The sequence below is a fragment of the Ziziphus jujuba genome, chromosome 11, assembly GCF_031755915.1.
Source record: "Ziziphus jujuba cultivar Dongzao chromosome 11, ASM3175591v1".
In the NCBI taxonomy this organism is placed as follows: domain Eukaryota; kingdom Viridiplantae; phylum Streptophyta; class Magnoliopsida; order Rosales; family Rhamnaceae; genus Ziziphus; species Ziziphus jujuba.
In genome coordinates, this window is record NC_083389.1 from 18549106 (window position 1) to 18564923 (window position 15818).

General features: G+C 33.4%; 1 protein-coding gene across 7 annotated transcripts; it reads right to left on the bottom strand.

Moving 5' to 3' along the window:
- Positions 1-130: 130 nt before the first annotated feature.
- LOC107407173 (uncharacterized) lies at positions 131-9840 on the bottom strand. 7 transcript variants are annotated; one of them, XM_016014408.4, is made up of 18 exons: positions 9502-9834; positions 8610-8679; positions 7184-8143; positions 6962-7096; positions 6733-6846; positions 5952-6010; positions 5547-5613; positions 5334-5385; positions 5135-5227; positions 4924-5007; positions 4419-4777; positions 4047-4108; positions 3144-3213; positions 2670-2750; positions 2470-2571; positions 1849-1973; positions 1123-1210; positions 131-492 (listed from the first exon to the last, which is right to left on the bottom strand). In XM_016014408.4, the coding sequence occupies exons 1-18, from the start codon at positions 9546-9548 to the stop codon at positions 376-378; spliced, it is 2685 nt and encodes an 894-aa protein (XP_015869894.3). In that variant the 5' UTR covers positions 9549-9834; the 3' UTR covers positions 131-375. The 7 variants fall into 7 exon arrangements, 3 of the variants coding, with proteins under 3 accessions (XP_015869894.3, XP_015869893.3, XP_024925501.3); XM_016014407.4 differs by having other exon boundaries at positions 4419-4840; positions 9502-9831; XR_007238553.2 differs by lacking the exon at positions 131-492 and having other exon boundaries at positions 2492-2571; positions 4419-4840; positions 9502-9837.
- Between the last annotated feature and the right edge of the window lie 5978 nt (positions 9841-15818).

Sequence of the window (15818 nt, forward strand, 5' to 3'; positions counted from 1 at the left end):
CAGACCGTGTGTAATAGAGTCGAACACTATAATGGTGTTCATAATCTGCAAGAACTCAATAGAAAAAGTAACCCATAGTAGCGAAACAGTGCATGAGAAAGATGCTGGTGATCCTCATTAGTCAGAGAAATAAATCGTCAAACAAAAATTACTATAAAAAAGAATTATTAATAAACAATATAACTGAACATGCTTTACAATTTGAATGTCAAAAGAAATTGGAAAGGGAGCCGGGGGAAAGAGAGAAACAATTCTCAGCTATTTGAGTTGACAACGGTACAAATTCATGGCTTACTCGGCCACGGGTATATTAGTAGTACAAAAATAAAAGGTAGTGATAAACCAACAAATACTAGGTTGGAATATTGTTTCTGCTCACTGATTTCCTTCGCTGGTCTGCTTAGTTTTACCAGAATCACTGGTTGACTTACTTTCACCAGACTCATTGGTCGACTTGCTTTCATCATGCCCATTGGTTGACTTACTTTCACCCTGTGATACAAAATGTTTGTGAGATTGACAAACTATACAAACAATATGTGTACTTATACTCTCTTTGAAAGTTTGAAATTAAATGAAGGATCAATAAAATAGGACCTGGAAATATTGTCATATCATACGTTTTATATCATCAAATATAATGTTGAATGGTATACTGCCTCATGATATAATAACAAATGCAGTTAAAACTATCACCGTGGTGATCACCACCTACAATATTTGGGCAGCCAAGTGCTCCTTTGAAAGCGTTTTGTTTTTGTTTCTGTTTCCGTTTTCCGTTTTTCTTTTTCTTTTTCTTTTTCTTTTTTTCTTTTTCCAAAGGTTTTGCTTTATTTGTATATAATTGGCTTATGCTTTAAATGATAGACTTCTTATCTAGCTACAGGCTTAAAGAAACAAGCTACAGAATAAAGAAAATAAAATGGAAAAACTAAATTAAAACCTGTTTCAAATTGTTTATAAAATGAGACTCATCTTGATAAAGGGTTTTCTATTTATTAGTCATGTACGCTAAATCTTTCAAACAAAAAAGAAAAACGGAAAACCAAAAATATAAACGTCACTGAATGAGCTCTAAAATTAGTCATCTACAAGACCAAAAAGGCAAGTACAAAAATATACCTTATTTCTGTCTCGCCATCCAAGTCCAAATGACAGAAGACCTGTCCTTTTTGGGTTCTCGTTTGTGGGTCCTTGATTTCGCGTTCCCCTAGAAAGCACACAACCTGAATAAGTTACCAGTTTCATATATTTACCATAAAAGAACCAATTTTACCAAGAAGAGCATGGCCACAAAAACATGCACCGATAACAAGAAAAATCAACAAAAAGAAATACATTAATGGTCATATATGTAGCCACCCTATCTCCTTCTGGTTAGTGGTAAAGAAAGGAAGAGACATGAATGATAAAAATCCAATAGTTAAGCCCACTGATTAATAAATGCCTGAAAGATGCATTTCTGGAGGTTAATGGTGTGCATGTAATAATCATAGACAATTGTGATTCAGGTTTACAATTCGGTGGTTTTTTTATCATGTGATATGAGCTTAAGATAGTGTGTGCATAAACTAAACGGATTATCATGTTAGTAAAGGAGCTGACCACACTTAAGGTGTTGTCTACACTTCCGTTAGGATTGATCTCTATAATTCTTAGGCTCTCTCATTTTAGTCTTCTGAAAGTTGCAGAACTAAAAGGTCATCTTGGTTCCTGAAGAGCTCTATACAAAAGTATTATTTTTTTCCAACCAATTTCTCATGATTACCAACAATAAATCAAAAGATTTTAGCTAAAGAAGTAGAAAAATACATACAGAAACAGAAAGCTACTGAAGAGTTTATTTACCGAGGAGAAGATTGAGCTTTGACTTGACCGGATTGGTATTGCAATGTAGCCTCTAGCATTGATTCTGCCATAACCACCCTCTTTTCCATTTCAGCAACCGAAGCCATAGCCTTCTCATATTTTTCCTACGTAATACTGTTGTATTCAGAAATTGAAATAATCTTGTCATATGTCAAACGATAATAACAAAATAATATTTAGTTTCTGAAATCTTTGGTTTGTTTGGGCAGCCCAAGACCAAGACAAGAAATAGGAAAATCATTAAACCTTTTAACATTTATGTCCAAACACAAAAAATTAGCCTTTTGACATTGCCATGCACTTATAATGAAGATGAGACTTAAAGTAAACAACGAAAAAAAAGGACAACAAAACAGTGTATGTTTCAAAATCATCAGAGAATAACATATACAATCCTAGTTATTAATAAATGCAAGTCATTTGAGTATAAGACCAACATTATCTTCTCTAAATTGTTGGAAAAAACTTTAATTGTGAAGGTACTTCCTCTAATAACATACATATCACTCTGGATTTTTCTTATCACCAAATGAAGAATATTGTGTGATCCATAGTATCCTATAATCTCAAATAACCAGGACATCATAGACAAAAAGAAACCTGGAGAACATGGACTTCATACTTCTGAGCGGCTGCAATTTGCTCAGCACTTATTCGAGCATCTTCAGTTACCTTTTGCTCGTGCTCTACCCTCATCAAGACCTATAGCAGTGCATTTAGATGCATAATAAGCAGAACATGGGCAAGTAAATGTTATTATTTCTAAATAAAAATTGGAGAAACAGAATGCAAATAAAAACCTTAAGCATTGCAGCTTCTTGTTCTTTCTTATCAGCAAGGGTTTGTTGTAGCTCAGATACCTCTAGCTCCAACTGCTCAATCTGCAATATTGAACCTCGAAGGATAAGAGGTTAAGAGTAATACAAGAAGATTGCACTAGTTGATACAACCAAACATTCAGCAAGATGGTAAACCATCTTGTATTACTTGGATGATAAGACATTAGTTAGCTAAATGAAGCTTCAAAAGGATCAGACTATCAATTGGAATCAAAAAACTATTTGGTAGCCAAAAATTTTCTTTTTATATACAGTATATTTATTCGAATAACCATGGATGATTAATTAATGACTATATGAAGAGAATGATGCATCATCCACCAGATATAATGCTAATCCAAAATGCCCTCGACAACATGCAATATAGCAGGTTCAGTATGACATAATAAACAGACATTATGCAAGCACATCAGGCTAAATTGATAATAGATATACCCTTGCACTCAGTTCTCGTCGATTATCTTCCTTGACCATCTCCATAAGTGCTGTCTCCAGCTCCTCAGCTCTGAAAAGCACAAGAGCAACAAAACTTCAGTTGTTGTTTCAAGGCGGCCAAAGCGCATTTTGGAACTTTTGTAATAGACTCAACTTGTGCATCCTCAAGTTTATAGAGATGCTTCAAAAACATTTTAGGTAAGGATATGAAGTTACATAGTCAAGGATAATTGTTAGAGAGCTAATGAAATTAATTGATTTCTCCAAAAGTCATGTCTAGTAGATCATAGACAGCATTTTAAAGGTTGCTTTTGCATTTTTTTATAATTGTGAATGGTTTTCCTGTGTATTTCTTAGTTTCCTCATCTATCCTTGATTTAATAAATTTATAGTCACGAGCTCCATGAAAATTTGTTAGAAACCTTAAGACCCACCAACGCAAAAAACCTTATTGCCACATTTTTAGATCTTTAATGTGATCTTTAATCAATACAAATGGGATAACTCTTGAAAGAGGCTTTGGGAATTTCGTCATGAAGAGCTGATTCTGCAAAATTCCACTAGTGTAATGGTGAAACCCAAAAAAAACAAAAGGAAAGGGAGGAGAAAGAGAAGTATCAATTGCCATATGTGAACAGAGCAAAAGCGTCAAAAGTATGAAAGGATGCATGATTCTAGATAAGGAAATCTCCAATAGATTAATTAGAGGTGCATCAAGGATGTTACATGCAAGTGAACAAAAGTGGAAAATGCAATGGAATTGACCTCGTGAGTAGAATACTCATGTGTTATTTGTCTTGAAGGGATTTGGCAATTTCATGGTATTATCTTCATCAATTATGAATGGGAAAAGTATCATTTGAAATTAGGTTCAGAAATTAAAACCTTAACAAAAGAACTAACCTCATTACAGCAGATCTTTTCTCCTCAAGCAACCTGCACAACTCAACCTTCATCCAAACCACCTGCACAGAAGCCATTCATAATTGAATTTTAACAGACTTAGATGCTGATTTCATACGTAATTTAATTAAAATTCAAAGCACCATTCAACTAAATTGAGAAAAAAATCAAGTTAAGAAAAAATGTGATAGAAGATTTACATTAAATATATTAGCATTAAAAATCAAGTTAAGAAAAAATGTGATAGAAGATTTACATTTAATATATTAGCATTCTTTCTAATTAAATATATTAAACACTTACAATCTCGTGTATGCATATAATAATATACTTGGATAAAGTTTCAATAAGAAGATTTAGAGAAAAAGTCACCTGTTCTTGAAGATCTGGTAATGAATCTACTTCTGGATCAATAGTTAAACTGTCAAGTAAATCATCAAGATTTGAAGAGTGAGGCTCTGAGTGAGATTCATCTCCTTTTGCAAGCACATCACTTCCTTCAGTAGTCTTTTTCTCTTCTGCCAGTGATCCACGGTCATGCTTGAAGCTATAAAGCTTAGATGCAAGCCCTTTGGAGTCCTTCCAAACTCGACCCCTTTTTGATCTTTCTTCAACTACCATTAATATAGCTGACCGATGCTTATCTCTCAGCTCTTGCAATCTAGCTTCAGTTACACCAATAAAACCCATACATGCAGTCAAAACCAGCTGGCTGCTATCAAATGTTGACCCTGCAAGGGATTGTAACAAAGTAATGGCATCCCCTGCATCTTTAGTTGTAACTAACACAGGACCTGCAGGAACATATAAAATAATCGAATTACACTGCTTTTTAAAACAATTGAAACACTAAAAAAGTCAGATCAATAACTTGTACCATATAATTCCATTAATGCTAGTGCAGTTCGAAATAGCATAACACGATTTCCTTCATACAGAAGCACATCCCAAACTCGGAGAACTAAAGTTCAGAGAAAAAATCTGAATTACTATTGTTGACAAAAATAGTATTTCCAAATCAATCTTGAAACTTGAAATGGAGAATAATTACACAAAAAAAGTCAGAAAGTTAATCCCATATATCTCACCACTTTCCCATGGAAGCATATTCACAAAAATTGAAAGGAACCAAGGTCCAGATAGCCACGCCACCTGCACTCCCAAGTAATCCAGATGATTAACTGCACCAGAAGCATAGAAGGAATAAAAAAACTATCCACACTCCTGATCTAAATAACAAACAAGAACCTCAAAAGAAAAATGAAAAAAAAAATAATAAAAACAAACCCAATTTTGGAAATCTTTCTCGCATCAATTCCTCAAAAACTAGTTGGTCCACCTGATATAACACATAATAGCTTATTTAGCTTATTTATATGAAAATTAACTCTCTTTCTATTCCCTGAAATCATAAGATCTATCTGCTTTGCAACATGTATAATATTCTAATCATATTGCAACCAAAATATTTGGTCAAGAACTCAATAAGGAAAATCAAACCTGAGATTCTATCATTTCCTCAGTGTAATAGCCATCAAAGTAGTCATCAATCAAACCAACCAAAGCCCTGGAAGATTCAATGAGAAAATAATCCACAAAACTAATTGGTGTAGTATTCATATCTTTTTGCCCTCTATGATTGAATGTCTGTGTAGATAGATAAGTATAGGAAAGCTATGTTCAATGATACAATTCTTTTTAGCAAATACTGGCTCTTGTTCAAATCAAGGACTGGAATAAACTCAGTGCAAGTCTCAGTCCTCTATCAAAAACAACATTTGAAGTTGAGCTTCAGAGATAAATTATGTACCGTTAAAAAGTCTTCTAAAACATTCCGGATCATCCTCATGCTCTTTAGAAAAAAGTAAACAACAATACAGAGAAGGATAACCTTTCAAAACTTACCAAAAGGCATTTTCTTCAGGCATCAGAAGTAGCAATATACCTGCAAAAAAATTCATCGCCTGCATGTATTTTGATGCCAAAAAGACACAAATTAATGGAAATAGCAATAACAAATAATAATCACAAAAACTGGATAATAAAAGCATACAACTTAAAAGTAAAGATTATTTTCTCGTCTTAATAAAATGTGCTTTCACCTTTCAGACATAAAAGTGCATTTAATTCTGTTAGATTGCTTCTCTGTTTTTTCATATTTTATTTTTTATTTAAATTTATTTTATTAGGTGAATGAGGGCGCTTGCTGGGGAGGAGGGGATAAAACACTGAAAGCCTTTACAGAGATGTGTACTACATCTAGTACTCTTTGATGATTCTCATATACATAAGCTCAAAAAGAGGACTAATGAGGCAACTAGACCTGTTGAAGCATCCTATTATCAGTGGTGTGTATAAAGATAAGCTGATGATTTACTGTAAACAAGCAGGCCAAGTAAATTTGAGTCTTAGACCAAACATATCCAAAGAAAAAGGATAAGCCCAGAATAGTCTATGACAAACACTGTCCAAAGTTTGGTAAGTGCATGGAGCAAGATTTTGAAATCTTACTCCCTAAGGCTAGTTAGAATTAAAAGAGGGGGGGAGGATGGTTGGGGAAGGAATGGAAGAAGAAGAAGAATTTTACATGATTTTACGTAAGGTTGACAGTGATTGACAGTGAGAAATTCATTGAAGCAAAAATCAATAAATAAATAAAAGGTTAGTTGAATTTTGCCAAAATAACCTGACAGTAACCAACTGAGGGGTTATGACGAGCATAAGCTAAAAGCAAACGCCTCAATGAATTTCTGCCATTTTCATCCAAAGCAGGATGACCTGGAAATGTACGTGGTATATCCTGCAATCAAACGTAAAAATTAGTCTTAGGGAGAAATCCAGATTGCAATACAAAGTAAAAGAAGCAGCACCTACAAATTGAAACGATAAAGTCCAAGGCGCATGCATCTAATGACCTTCTCAATCTGCCTTTTCCATTTTCTGGGTACACCAGATGAGTCGTCATCCTTGCTTTCACCAGTGTGTGCCAGCAAATCATGGTAATATCTCTCCACCCTACGTGCCTTCACACCAACAAAAGCTTGCCATACCTGTAACAGTAGAAAACACTTAACTTTCTCACAACTAAAAAAATTTGGCAGATTCAAGTAACTAAGAGTCGGAACTGCTAGCTATACCTCTCCTCTGAGATCCTTTGGCACTCCTCCTCGAACAAGGCACTCCAGCTCTTCTCTCCAAGGAAAGCAAGGCTTAGAAGTAAACCCATCATCCACAGCTTTTTCTGCCCCTGCAACATTTACAGTATCATTGAACCTGTCTGCCACAGCCTTTTCTTCCCCCTTAGCATTCACACAGTCCGCAACCATATCACCCACAGCCTGTTCTGGCCTGGAAGTAGCATCCACACTGTCAGAGACATTACCACCCATGGTTTTCTCTACCACAGCAGTATCCACACTATTGGAGACACCATCACCTAGGGTCTTCCCTACCACATCAGCATCCACAATATCAGAGGCACTACCACCCACTGTCTTCTCTACCACAGCAGCATCCACACTATCAGATACACTATCACCCATGGAATTCTCTTTAGCATCAACACTATCAGAGAAACCATCACATACAGTTTCCTCTACCACAGCAACATTAACACTGTTAGAGACCCCATCACCAACAGCATTTTCTACAGTGTCTTCATTCACACGGTCATTCAAAGCATTTAAACAAACCTCTACCTCAAAGTCCTTCTCAGAAGCGTTTGAAGATCCTTCCTCTTCTATTGATGGAAGATGGACTTCACCCATGGGTATCTGCTCATGTTCCATATTTTGTGTCTTTTTCTTAACACGAGAACTCATCATATCTTCTATGGCACCAAGGGATAACCTAATGTGAGCCCATGTTTGCTGTACCTCCCTTTTGTGATCACTTGCTGATGAACCATCAGAAATAGATTGCTTGTCACTTGAATCATTCCCTTCTCCAAGCCTCTCTGGAATTGTCTCTACCCCCTCCTGAGTAGCGTCAGCATGCAATACCTCTTTATCTTCCTCTCCAGGGGAGCAAGGTCGAGCAGACGTGCTTAGTTGTTCAAGGAAGTTCTTCCATCGGTCTGATCTTTCTTCTTCCTCCTCCTGATTTTATCGTCAACACATCATTAAGATGGACAAACAAAACATTTTTATTTCCATTCCTTTTTGGCTCTATTCATTTCAAAATTTTCAATGTAGAATAGTTCATACAATAATAAAAGTCCAAGAAAAAGGCTTTTGTAAAGGATCCAGTTTTTCTGAAGCATTTTTAAATTGGAGTACAGAAAGATTTATTATATTACTTTAGTTCTCTATAATTGCAATATCTTTTTAAATTAGTGGTCTCGAGGAAAGATTCATCAGAAAACACTTCCTGTTAGAGCAAACAGAGTGATTATTACTTTAGTTCTCCATGACCTCAACAAATTTATAAAATATTACAGAGATTGATCATATGGAGCACATTGGTCATAAAAATACTTAGAAGAGTCACTTTTGTTTTAGTTGAAAGGTGCCTAATAAATTTTGCCTAGTGAGGACTAAAATGAACAAGCCAAATATCAAATACCTTGAAGATATCAGCGTACTGTCTGTATGTTTGTATGTGCTGAGGTCTCAAAGCAAATCCATAGGCATCCCTGTTGAAACCAAACCCTAAATCACTATGAAAGATAATAAAAACCTGAATCCTAATGCTATTGACATAAAAAGACAATAATAATAATAATATAAAAAAGTCCAATGCAACACCAATGATAGAAATTTTACGCTAATACAGTTAGTTTCCAATAATCAAACCGTAACTAAAAGCAAAGACAAAATTTGCCCAATATTTGAGAACATTTGAAACCTCAAAGTTGATAAGAAACAATGGCAAAAAGCCGCCAGCTTTTATACAAACCTGGAATCAACCTCCAACGAGCGCTTACTCAACAAGGACAATAACATACTTGAAAAACAGTAGCAATCCTACTACCTCCCATATCTGTCACTTTCTTTACACCAGACTTTGAAATTCTAAACCTCACAAAGCCATTTCTTTCACTCCCACATCCCAAAACTCAAACATCTACCATGCACATTAACTACACGGCATTCAAATTCATCTCTCAATCCTAATTTATTATTATGATTATTATTATTTATCAATCCCTAAATGATTTCTCAATTCCAGAAATTCCCCCTACCTAAGCATAAAATCCAAGAAAAAATATGACAAAAACCACAGAAATTAAAACCGAAAATAAGATCAAAGAAATTCAATGACTGAGTCAAAGTTTCCAAGCGATATTCACTCAACTCACTCGCTCTGCTACGATCAACCAAGAATTTGTCAGGGAGCAAATACCAAGAGAATTTAGGATTACGGGACGCGTGGAAAACAGCTACGAAATAGTCTGAATTATATAAAAATAGGAATTTAAAGAATCTAAAAAAAAAAAAATTAATTTCTTTTGTACCTCCTTGGCTCGAGAGCTTGCAGGAGATGAAACGCCTTGTCCGCCATCACAGCCCACAGAGAGAGAGAGAGAGAGAGAGAGAGAGAGAGAGAGAGAGAGATTGATTAAGCTTGTTGTTCGGAGGGATTTGAGGGCTGTCCTTGATCGTTTTATTTGGTTGGGAGAGTTTGAAAGCTTCCTAGAAGTTCATTTCCATGGAGTTCGCTGGTTAATTGTCACGTGCGCAATTAGAGGGAAATATAGAGAGGGAGAGAGAGAGCGAGGTGGTGTACTGTACCGTTACATGGTTATGCCGACGATGACGACAACGCATTCATTCAGTGGGCCACGTGTCAGTTTATGAATAATGAGAGTTTTTATTAACTGCTATGTCAGTTTATGTTTTGACCGCCTGGGGTTCCCATCCCCGCCTGTTGACCCTTCGGCCCGATTGTTGGAACTTGCAACCGAAACCCTTGTTATCTATTGGATTAAATTAAACATAAAAAATTTTTTTAAAAAAATGTTTTTTTTCTTTTTTTAAGGTTAAAATTAAAAAGGCCTTAAGTTGTTCTATGTGTGCCTGTCCTCCTTATATATTTAGAAATAATAAACTAAAATTTAATTTTTATACAAGTAAAAATGTTATTCAGTTTCTTATTTAAAATTGGCTTAGCTCATTAAAAAACATAATAATAAAAAATAAAAACTTGATGTTAGCTCGATTCAATTTATTATAAAATAAAAGTTTTAAAATTTTATCATTTATTTTTTTATTCTAAATTGCTAATACATTTTATTTTATTTTTCTAATTTTTGATAATATAAGTAAATATTTTTTTTATGTATTGTAAGTACTATATATATTTTTAAATTAATAAAACAATATTTATATATTTATAGTACATAAGCAATTCACTTATAAATTCCTTAAAGAATATTGAACTTTAAAATAGTAAATGGTTAATATATTTCTATTTGATTTCGACATCAATCGATCTTGTGGACTATAAATCTCATATTTTATTTACAATTTCTTTTTGGTTGCCAAAATTTTGATGGGGATATTTTTTTCCTATTTGGCACCTTTTGAGTTCTTTTTTTTTCCCATAAAATAAAGTTATCTAAATATCTAATGGAATCGATTCGGTAGTAAGGAGTTTAGAAAATATATCAAACTATTATTCCTTTTCTATTCACCAAAAAATATATATATTATTCCCTTTGGTTGAACGGTCATTCCTTTGGCGTTGAGCCGCTTGATTTATCATTCGAGAAGAATTATAGAAAGGGCTAGAGAAAAAAATAATAATAAATAAATAAATTCTATTTTGAAAATAATGGTATCATTTGATAAGTATCAATCAAAATTAATAAAAAATTTGAAATTTTCTGTACAATTATAGATACCGAGGAAACTAAATTTCATAATATAGAAAATTAAGGTGGAAAATGAATTATCAAAAAAAGTGTCATTTTAAAATTTAAAAGAAAAATTAGTTTTATTTATTTTATTAAAAAATAATTTTATCCTCAATTTTTAAAATATAAATTAATTAAATATTTATATGTCCTAAATATTTTTGTCCGAACCAAATATTTTGAAAAATAGTTCATACCAAATTAAATCATACGAAATTAAATCTCTAAAAGTTAATTCTTAATTTTCTTTAAAATTTCATCACTTCCCAAACTCAAACGTCTGAGGCTTATAGTTTTTTTCTATATTATTACTCTATCGTGATGAGCCGAAAACAAAAAATTAAATATTATAACTCAAAATTGCATTTATTGTTTTTTTTTTTTTAATAACTTGAAACGACATCAAAAGTTGCACTTAAACGAATTAATATATATATATATATATAGAGTGAGCTTCTTTATTTTTATTATTATTATTATCATTTGAAAATATATAGAGAGTCTCATATTAGGCCAACTTAAAAAAAAATATATATATATATATATAGTTACCAATATATTTACCAAATAATATATATTATAATACTATTGATTGATATATTCATATAAGTAAAATATAAATAAATAAACTTTTAAATAGATAAATAAATTAAAAAAAATAATTCAATTAAATATTGATATATTATTTGTTAAATAAATTTGATCATAATTTTGATAATTCTAGTAATTAATGTAAAAAAATATTAAAAATAGGTCCAACTATCTTAAACAACCATATACAAATTTATATAAAAGTCAAATGAGGTTGGCTAAGCCACTCATATTTAAGAAAATTGATGCAAATGGTTAAAAAAAAAAAACAAAAAATTGATAAAAGGAGCTCCTCCTTTTCCCAACCAATAAGGGTATGATTTTTATGGACGGCTTGTGCGGGGAAACGCACTCTAGACCCTTGCGGAGGGACTACTCAATTGAGGTGTGCATAAGTTTAGCCCAAACACAACCTAACCCATTAATATTAAAAAATAAGAAAAAAAAAATAATTAAACAATTGTAATATCACAACATCAAATGTAATTATGATAAAAAGATTTATTATATGTATATATATATATATTAATATTATAGATTCTTTAGTATGTAAAAAGAATATATATATATATATATTTGTTTTATAATATTAATTTATAAATTATCCATTTTATTTTTTATATTTTGTTTGGATGGCAAAAAGAATATCTTTTAGTGTTAAGAATATCCATAATAAACCTTCAAAAGTGAACATCGGAACCAATATTAGAAAAGGGAAAAAAAAAAAAACGTAAATTAAAATAGGAGAAAAAAAATATTCTGCAAACAGAACTCGACGCAAATAAATAAAGAAGCTCTCACCGATTATAAAAAAATTTAATGTTTTTTAGGAAGGTAAAAAAAAATTGAATGTTTTCTAGGAAGGCATAAAAATTTTAAAATTCATAAATTATTTTTTCATAAAACATGAAATAGACATGATAGAGGAGATGGAAATTATGATACCGGCTTTCAAGAAAGAATAGCATGCTATAAAGCTACAAAAGGTTCAGTATTGCTAAAAATAATGTGTTTGAAGGAAACAAAATTTTATAAAAGAAAACAGTTCTAAAATATATGAAAATTATGAAACTAACCTGGAATTGGATCCTCTATTATATGCATTACGTGGATTTTTTATTTTATTTTTATGATGAATGGATGCATTATGTGGATTTTTAAATTAATGACATAGATCTTTGTTCCCACACGTCAATCCAACGGTAAAAAACTATTATTTTCTTAAATAATAATCTCAATTCGAATGACATAGGCCCTTGCTATAAAAAAAATAATTAATAATAAAATAAAATGACATAGGTCGTCCATAACAACATTTTTTAGCCTCAAGGGGATAACAACATTTTTTTAATTTTTTTTATGACAAAAGTCAAAGGGATGATATGTAACAATTGTATCACAATATATATGTAACAGTTTGTAATTATGTACATTGAATAACTTATAAAGCATGTGTCAAGATCCGTACAGAATTTCTTTCCGGAACCCCAGACAAGCTCTGATACCAGGAAAATACCACCAAACCTTCCAACGGAAAATCCGGCAGCACCTCCCCTAAGGGTAGGACTTACCACAAATTTCCTGCACTGAAAACACACTTCTATAAACATCCCCTTATTCCTCCTACGTTACTACAAATTGATTCCACAAATTTACAGCACTCCAAAGAATAACAGCAACTCAGTGCATAAATAATAACTACACATCCAATACAGTATACAGAGCATTATACAATAAATGTGGAATTAATAAAATGACAGATAAGGAAGCAATACAAGATGGAGAGGAAAAAGGGAAGAAATACTTTTTGGACTTTCGGTAACGAACTGAGACGTTGGGCTCATCCAGAACGATCAACGTCTCCCAACTTGGACCTAGGGGAACGGAATTTAAAAACGTGAGATGCTAATCATCTCAGTGAGTGACCCTATCTACTGAACACTTTTAATGTTTATAATATAACAAATAAAAGAATTTAATTAATACCGACAATTAGATAAATAAATAATAAACAATTGAAGTAATATTTTCTCTCAAACCCTCACTATTCACTCTGTTGCAAATGTTCCCCTTTTAAAACATTTTCACAAAACCTGATATTCGTATTTCCCGAAAATCAATGGATCAAATAATTTAATAAACAACAAATAAATAAATACCCCAAATATAAATAAAATGTAATAAATTATAATAAATAATTTTTGTACTCTTTGGGGTTTGAAATTTCTATCCGAAAAATTTATATTTGACGCACCACACCATATACCAGTGATGCCCTCCGATACCCAGCGTCCCGAGTTCCTGATTGGCGGGGAGATTAAAGAGAGAAACTTGCAAACGGCACTTCGGCGTTCCGACAGTACCGCTGCTGAAACCGTCATCCCGGCCAAGGAGGGTGGCGGCTGATGCGCAATATATAAGACTTGCCTGCCCTCGGTCCAATGGCAACTCACGGGAGATATAATACTTGCGCGCTAACCACATATACACCGGAACACCAATACTGTATGAGTGCGTCTAAAATAATTATTAAATTAATTATAACCGTACCGCTTTTCCAAAATCACCGTGGGAAATATATCAATTCTCAAATTTACCATCCCACATTTCCTTTTAACATACCCGGTACGAAAACATCGATAACGATAAAACAATAATTTTTCTCGTAACACGAGATTCAACAAATAATATACCACAGGCATAATTATAAAATTTAAACCACCAATTAAATAAATAATTTCCTTAAAATATTCAAACCAATTATGCCCAAAAATAATATAAAATCCAGACACAATTAATTACTGAAAATACTTGCTCATGTGTAATAAATATAATTAAATCACAATAATAAAAATCAGGGATTTCTTAATAATCCAAAAATTCCATTTAGCACCAATAACATACACGTACGTATAAAATAATATTTTTTCCCGATTATATTTAAAATACGCCACATGAGCATAATTGCAGATATCAATTAAACACTAATAAATATAATTAATTACCCCAAAACATTTTTAAAGTTGGGTCACTCACCTGGAGCACGTAATTAACCTAAGATCCTCCATGGGATCAATTCCCCGACTCACCCGTGCTCCTAGAACACAATTCACACACAGTCAAATAAATTAATATTTTATTCGGATAAATAATACCCGGTATCCGGGGGTCTAACACAAACGTTAACCAAAATTGGCAAATTATATGTCTATGGAAAACTTGTGAGATGAGGATCACATTACCGACCTCCATTGAGTTCAATTCGACCGGCGGTGACCGAAATTTGGCCGGAAAGTTTCGATCGAATTTAAACTTGAGGGATCTCTCAAACGGTGGAGATTTTGGGCAATCTAACCCCCGAAATGGACTCAGAGGGGTCGAAAATGGTGGAATAGAGGTATGGGTTGAGCTGGGTTGGCCGGAAAACACAAGAAAAGAGGAGAGAGAAAATTTCCGGCCGGCGGCTTCTCCGGCCCGATCTGGGCGCGTCTGGCGGCCGATGACCTCGAAATTTTGCGGCCGACTCGCCTCCGTCCCCCCCTCATCACTGGCCGGTGCGTGTAGCAAGGTGGTGGCCGGAATTAAAAAATACGGCAAGACCTGAGAGGGAGAAAGGAAAGGAAAGGAAGAAGGAGAAGGAAGAAGAAGAAGAAAGAAAAGAGAAATTCCCCCCGTGTCCCCCCCCCCCCCCTTTTTCCCCACGTGGGGAGAAGAAAAGAAAAAGAAAAAGAAAAAAAAAGGAAAATAAAATAAAATAAAATAATTAAATAATATAAAAAAAATATTATTATATAAAATAACAATAAAATAATATGATATTAAACATGGTTGACGTGACACATGGTCACATTTATTAAGTCATATGTGGCACATTGTTACGCGTTTAAAAATAATATTAAAATAATACAATATTTGAAAAACTCTACAGATCCATAACTTTCAAATCACATGTCCAAATCGGACGTGCTGCTAGTCTACGGACTCGTATCGACGAGTACTTCACAACCATGCATGAGTCAAAGCTCAACTTTGCATGAATAAAAAGTCAACTCCGGCACCCCTTGGACAGTTTGGACCTCAACTTGTTTTGCTCATAACTTTCAAACCGTAGCTCCGTTTTCGAGGTGCTACTAGTCTATGAACTCGTGCTAACGTGTACTTCGTAATGGTATCTCAACCTAGAATTCCATCCGAGTCAAAAAGTCAACTTTTGACCCTTTCGGTCAACGGTAAACGGTCAAAGTCAATAGTCAACGGTCAACCTCCGTCAAAGTTGGAAAACTTCCGGTGTACTTCGGGACGGGATGTTACAGCATGTGTATTTG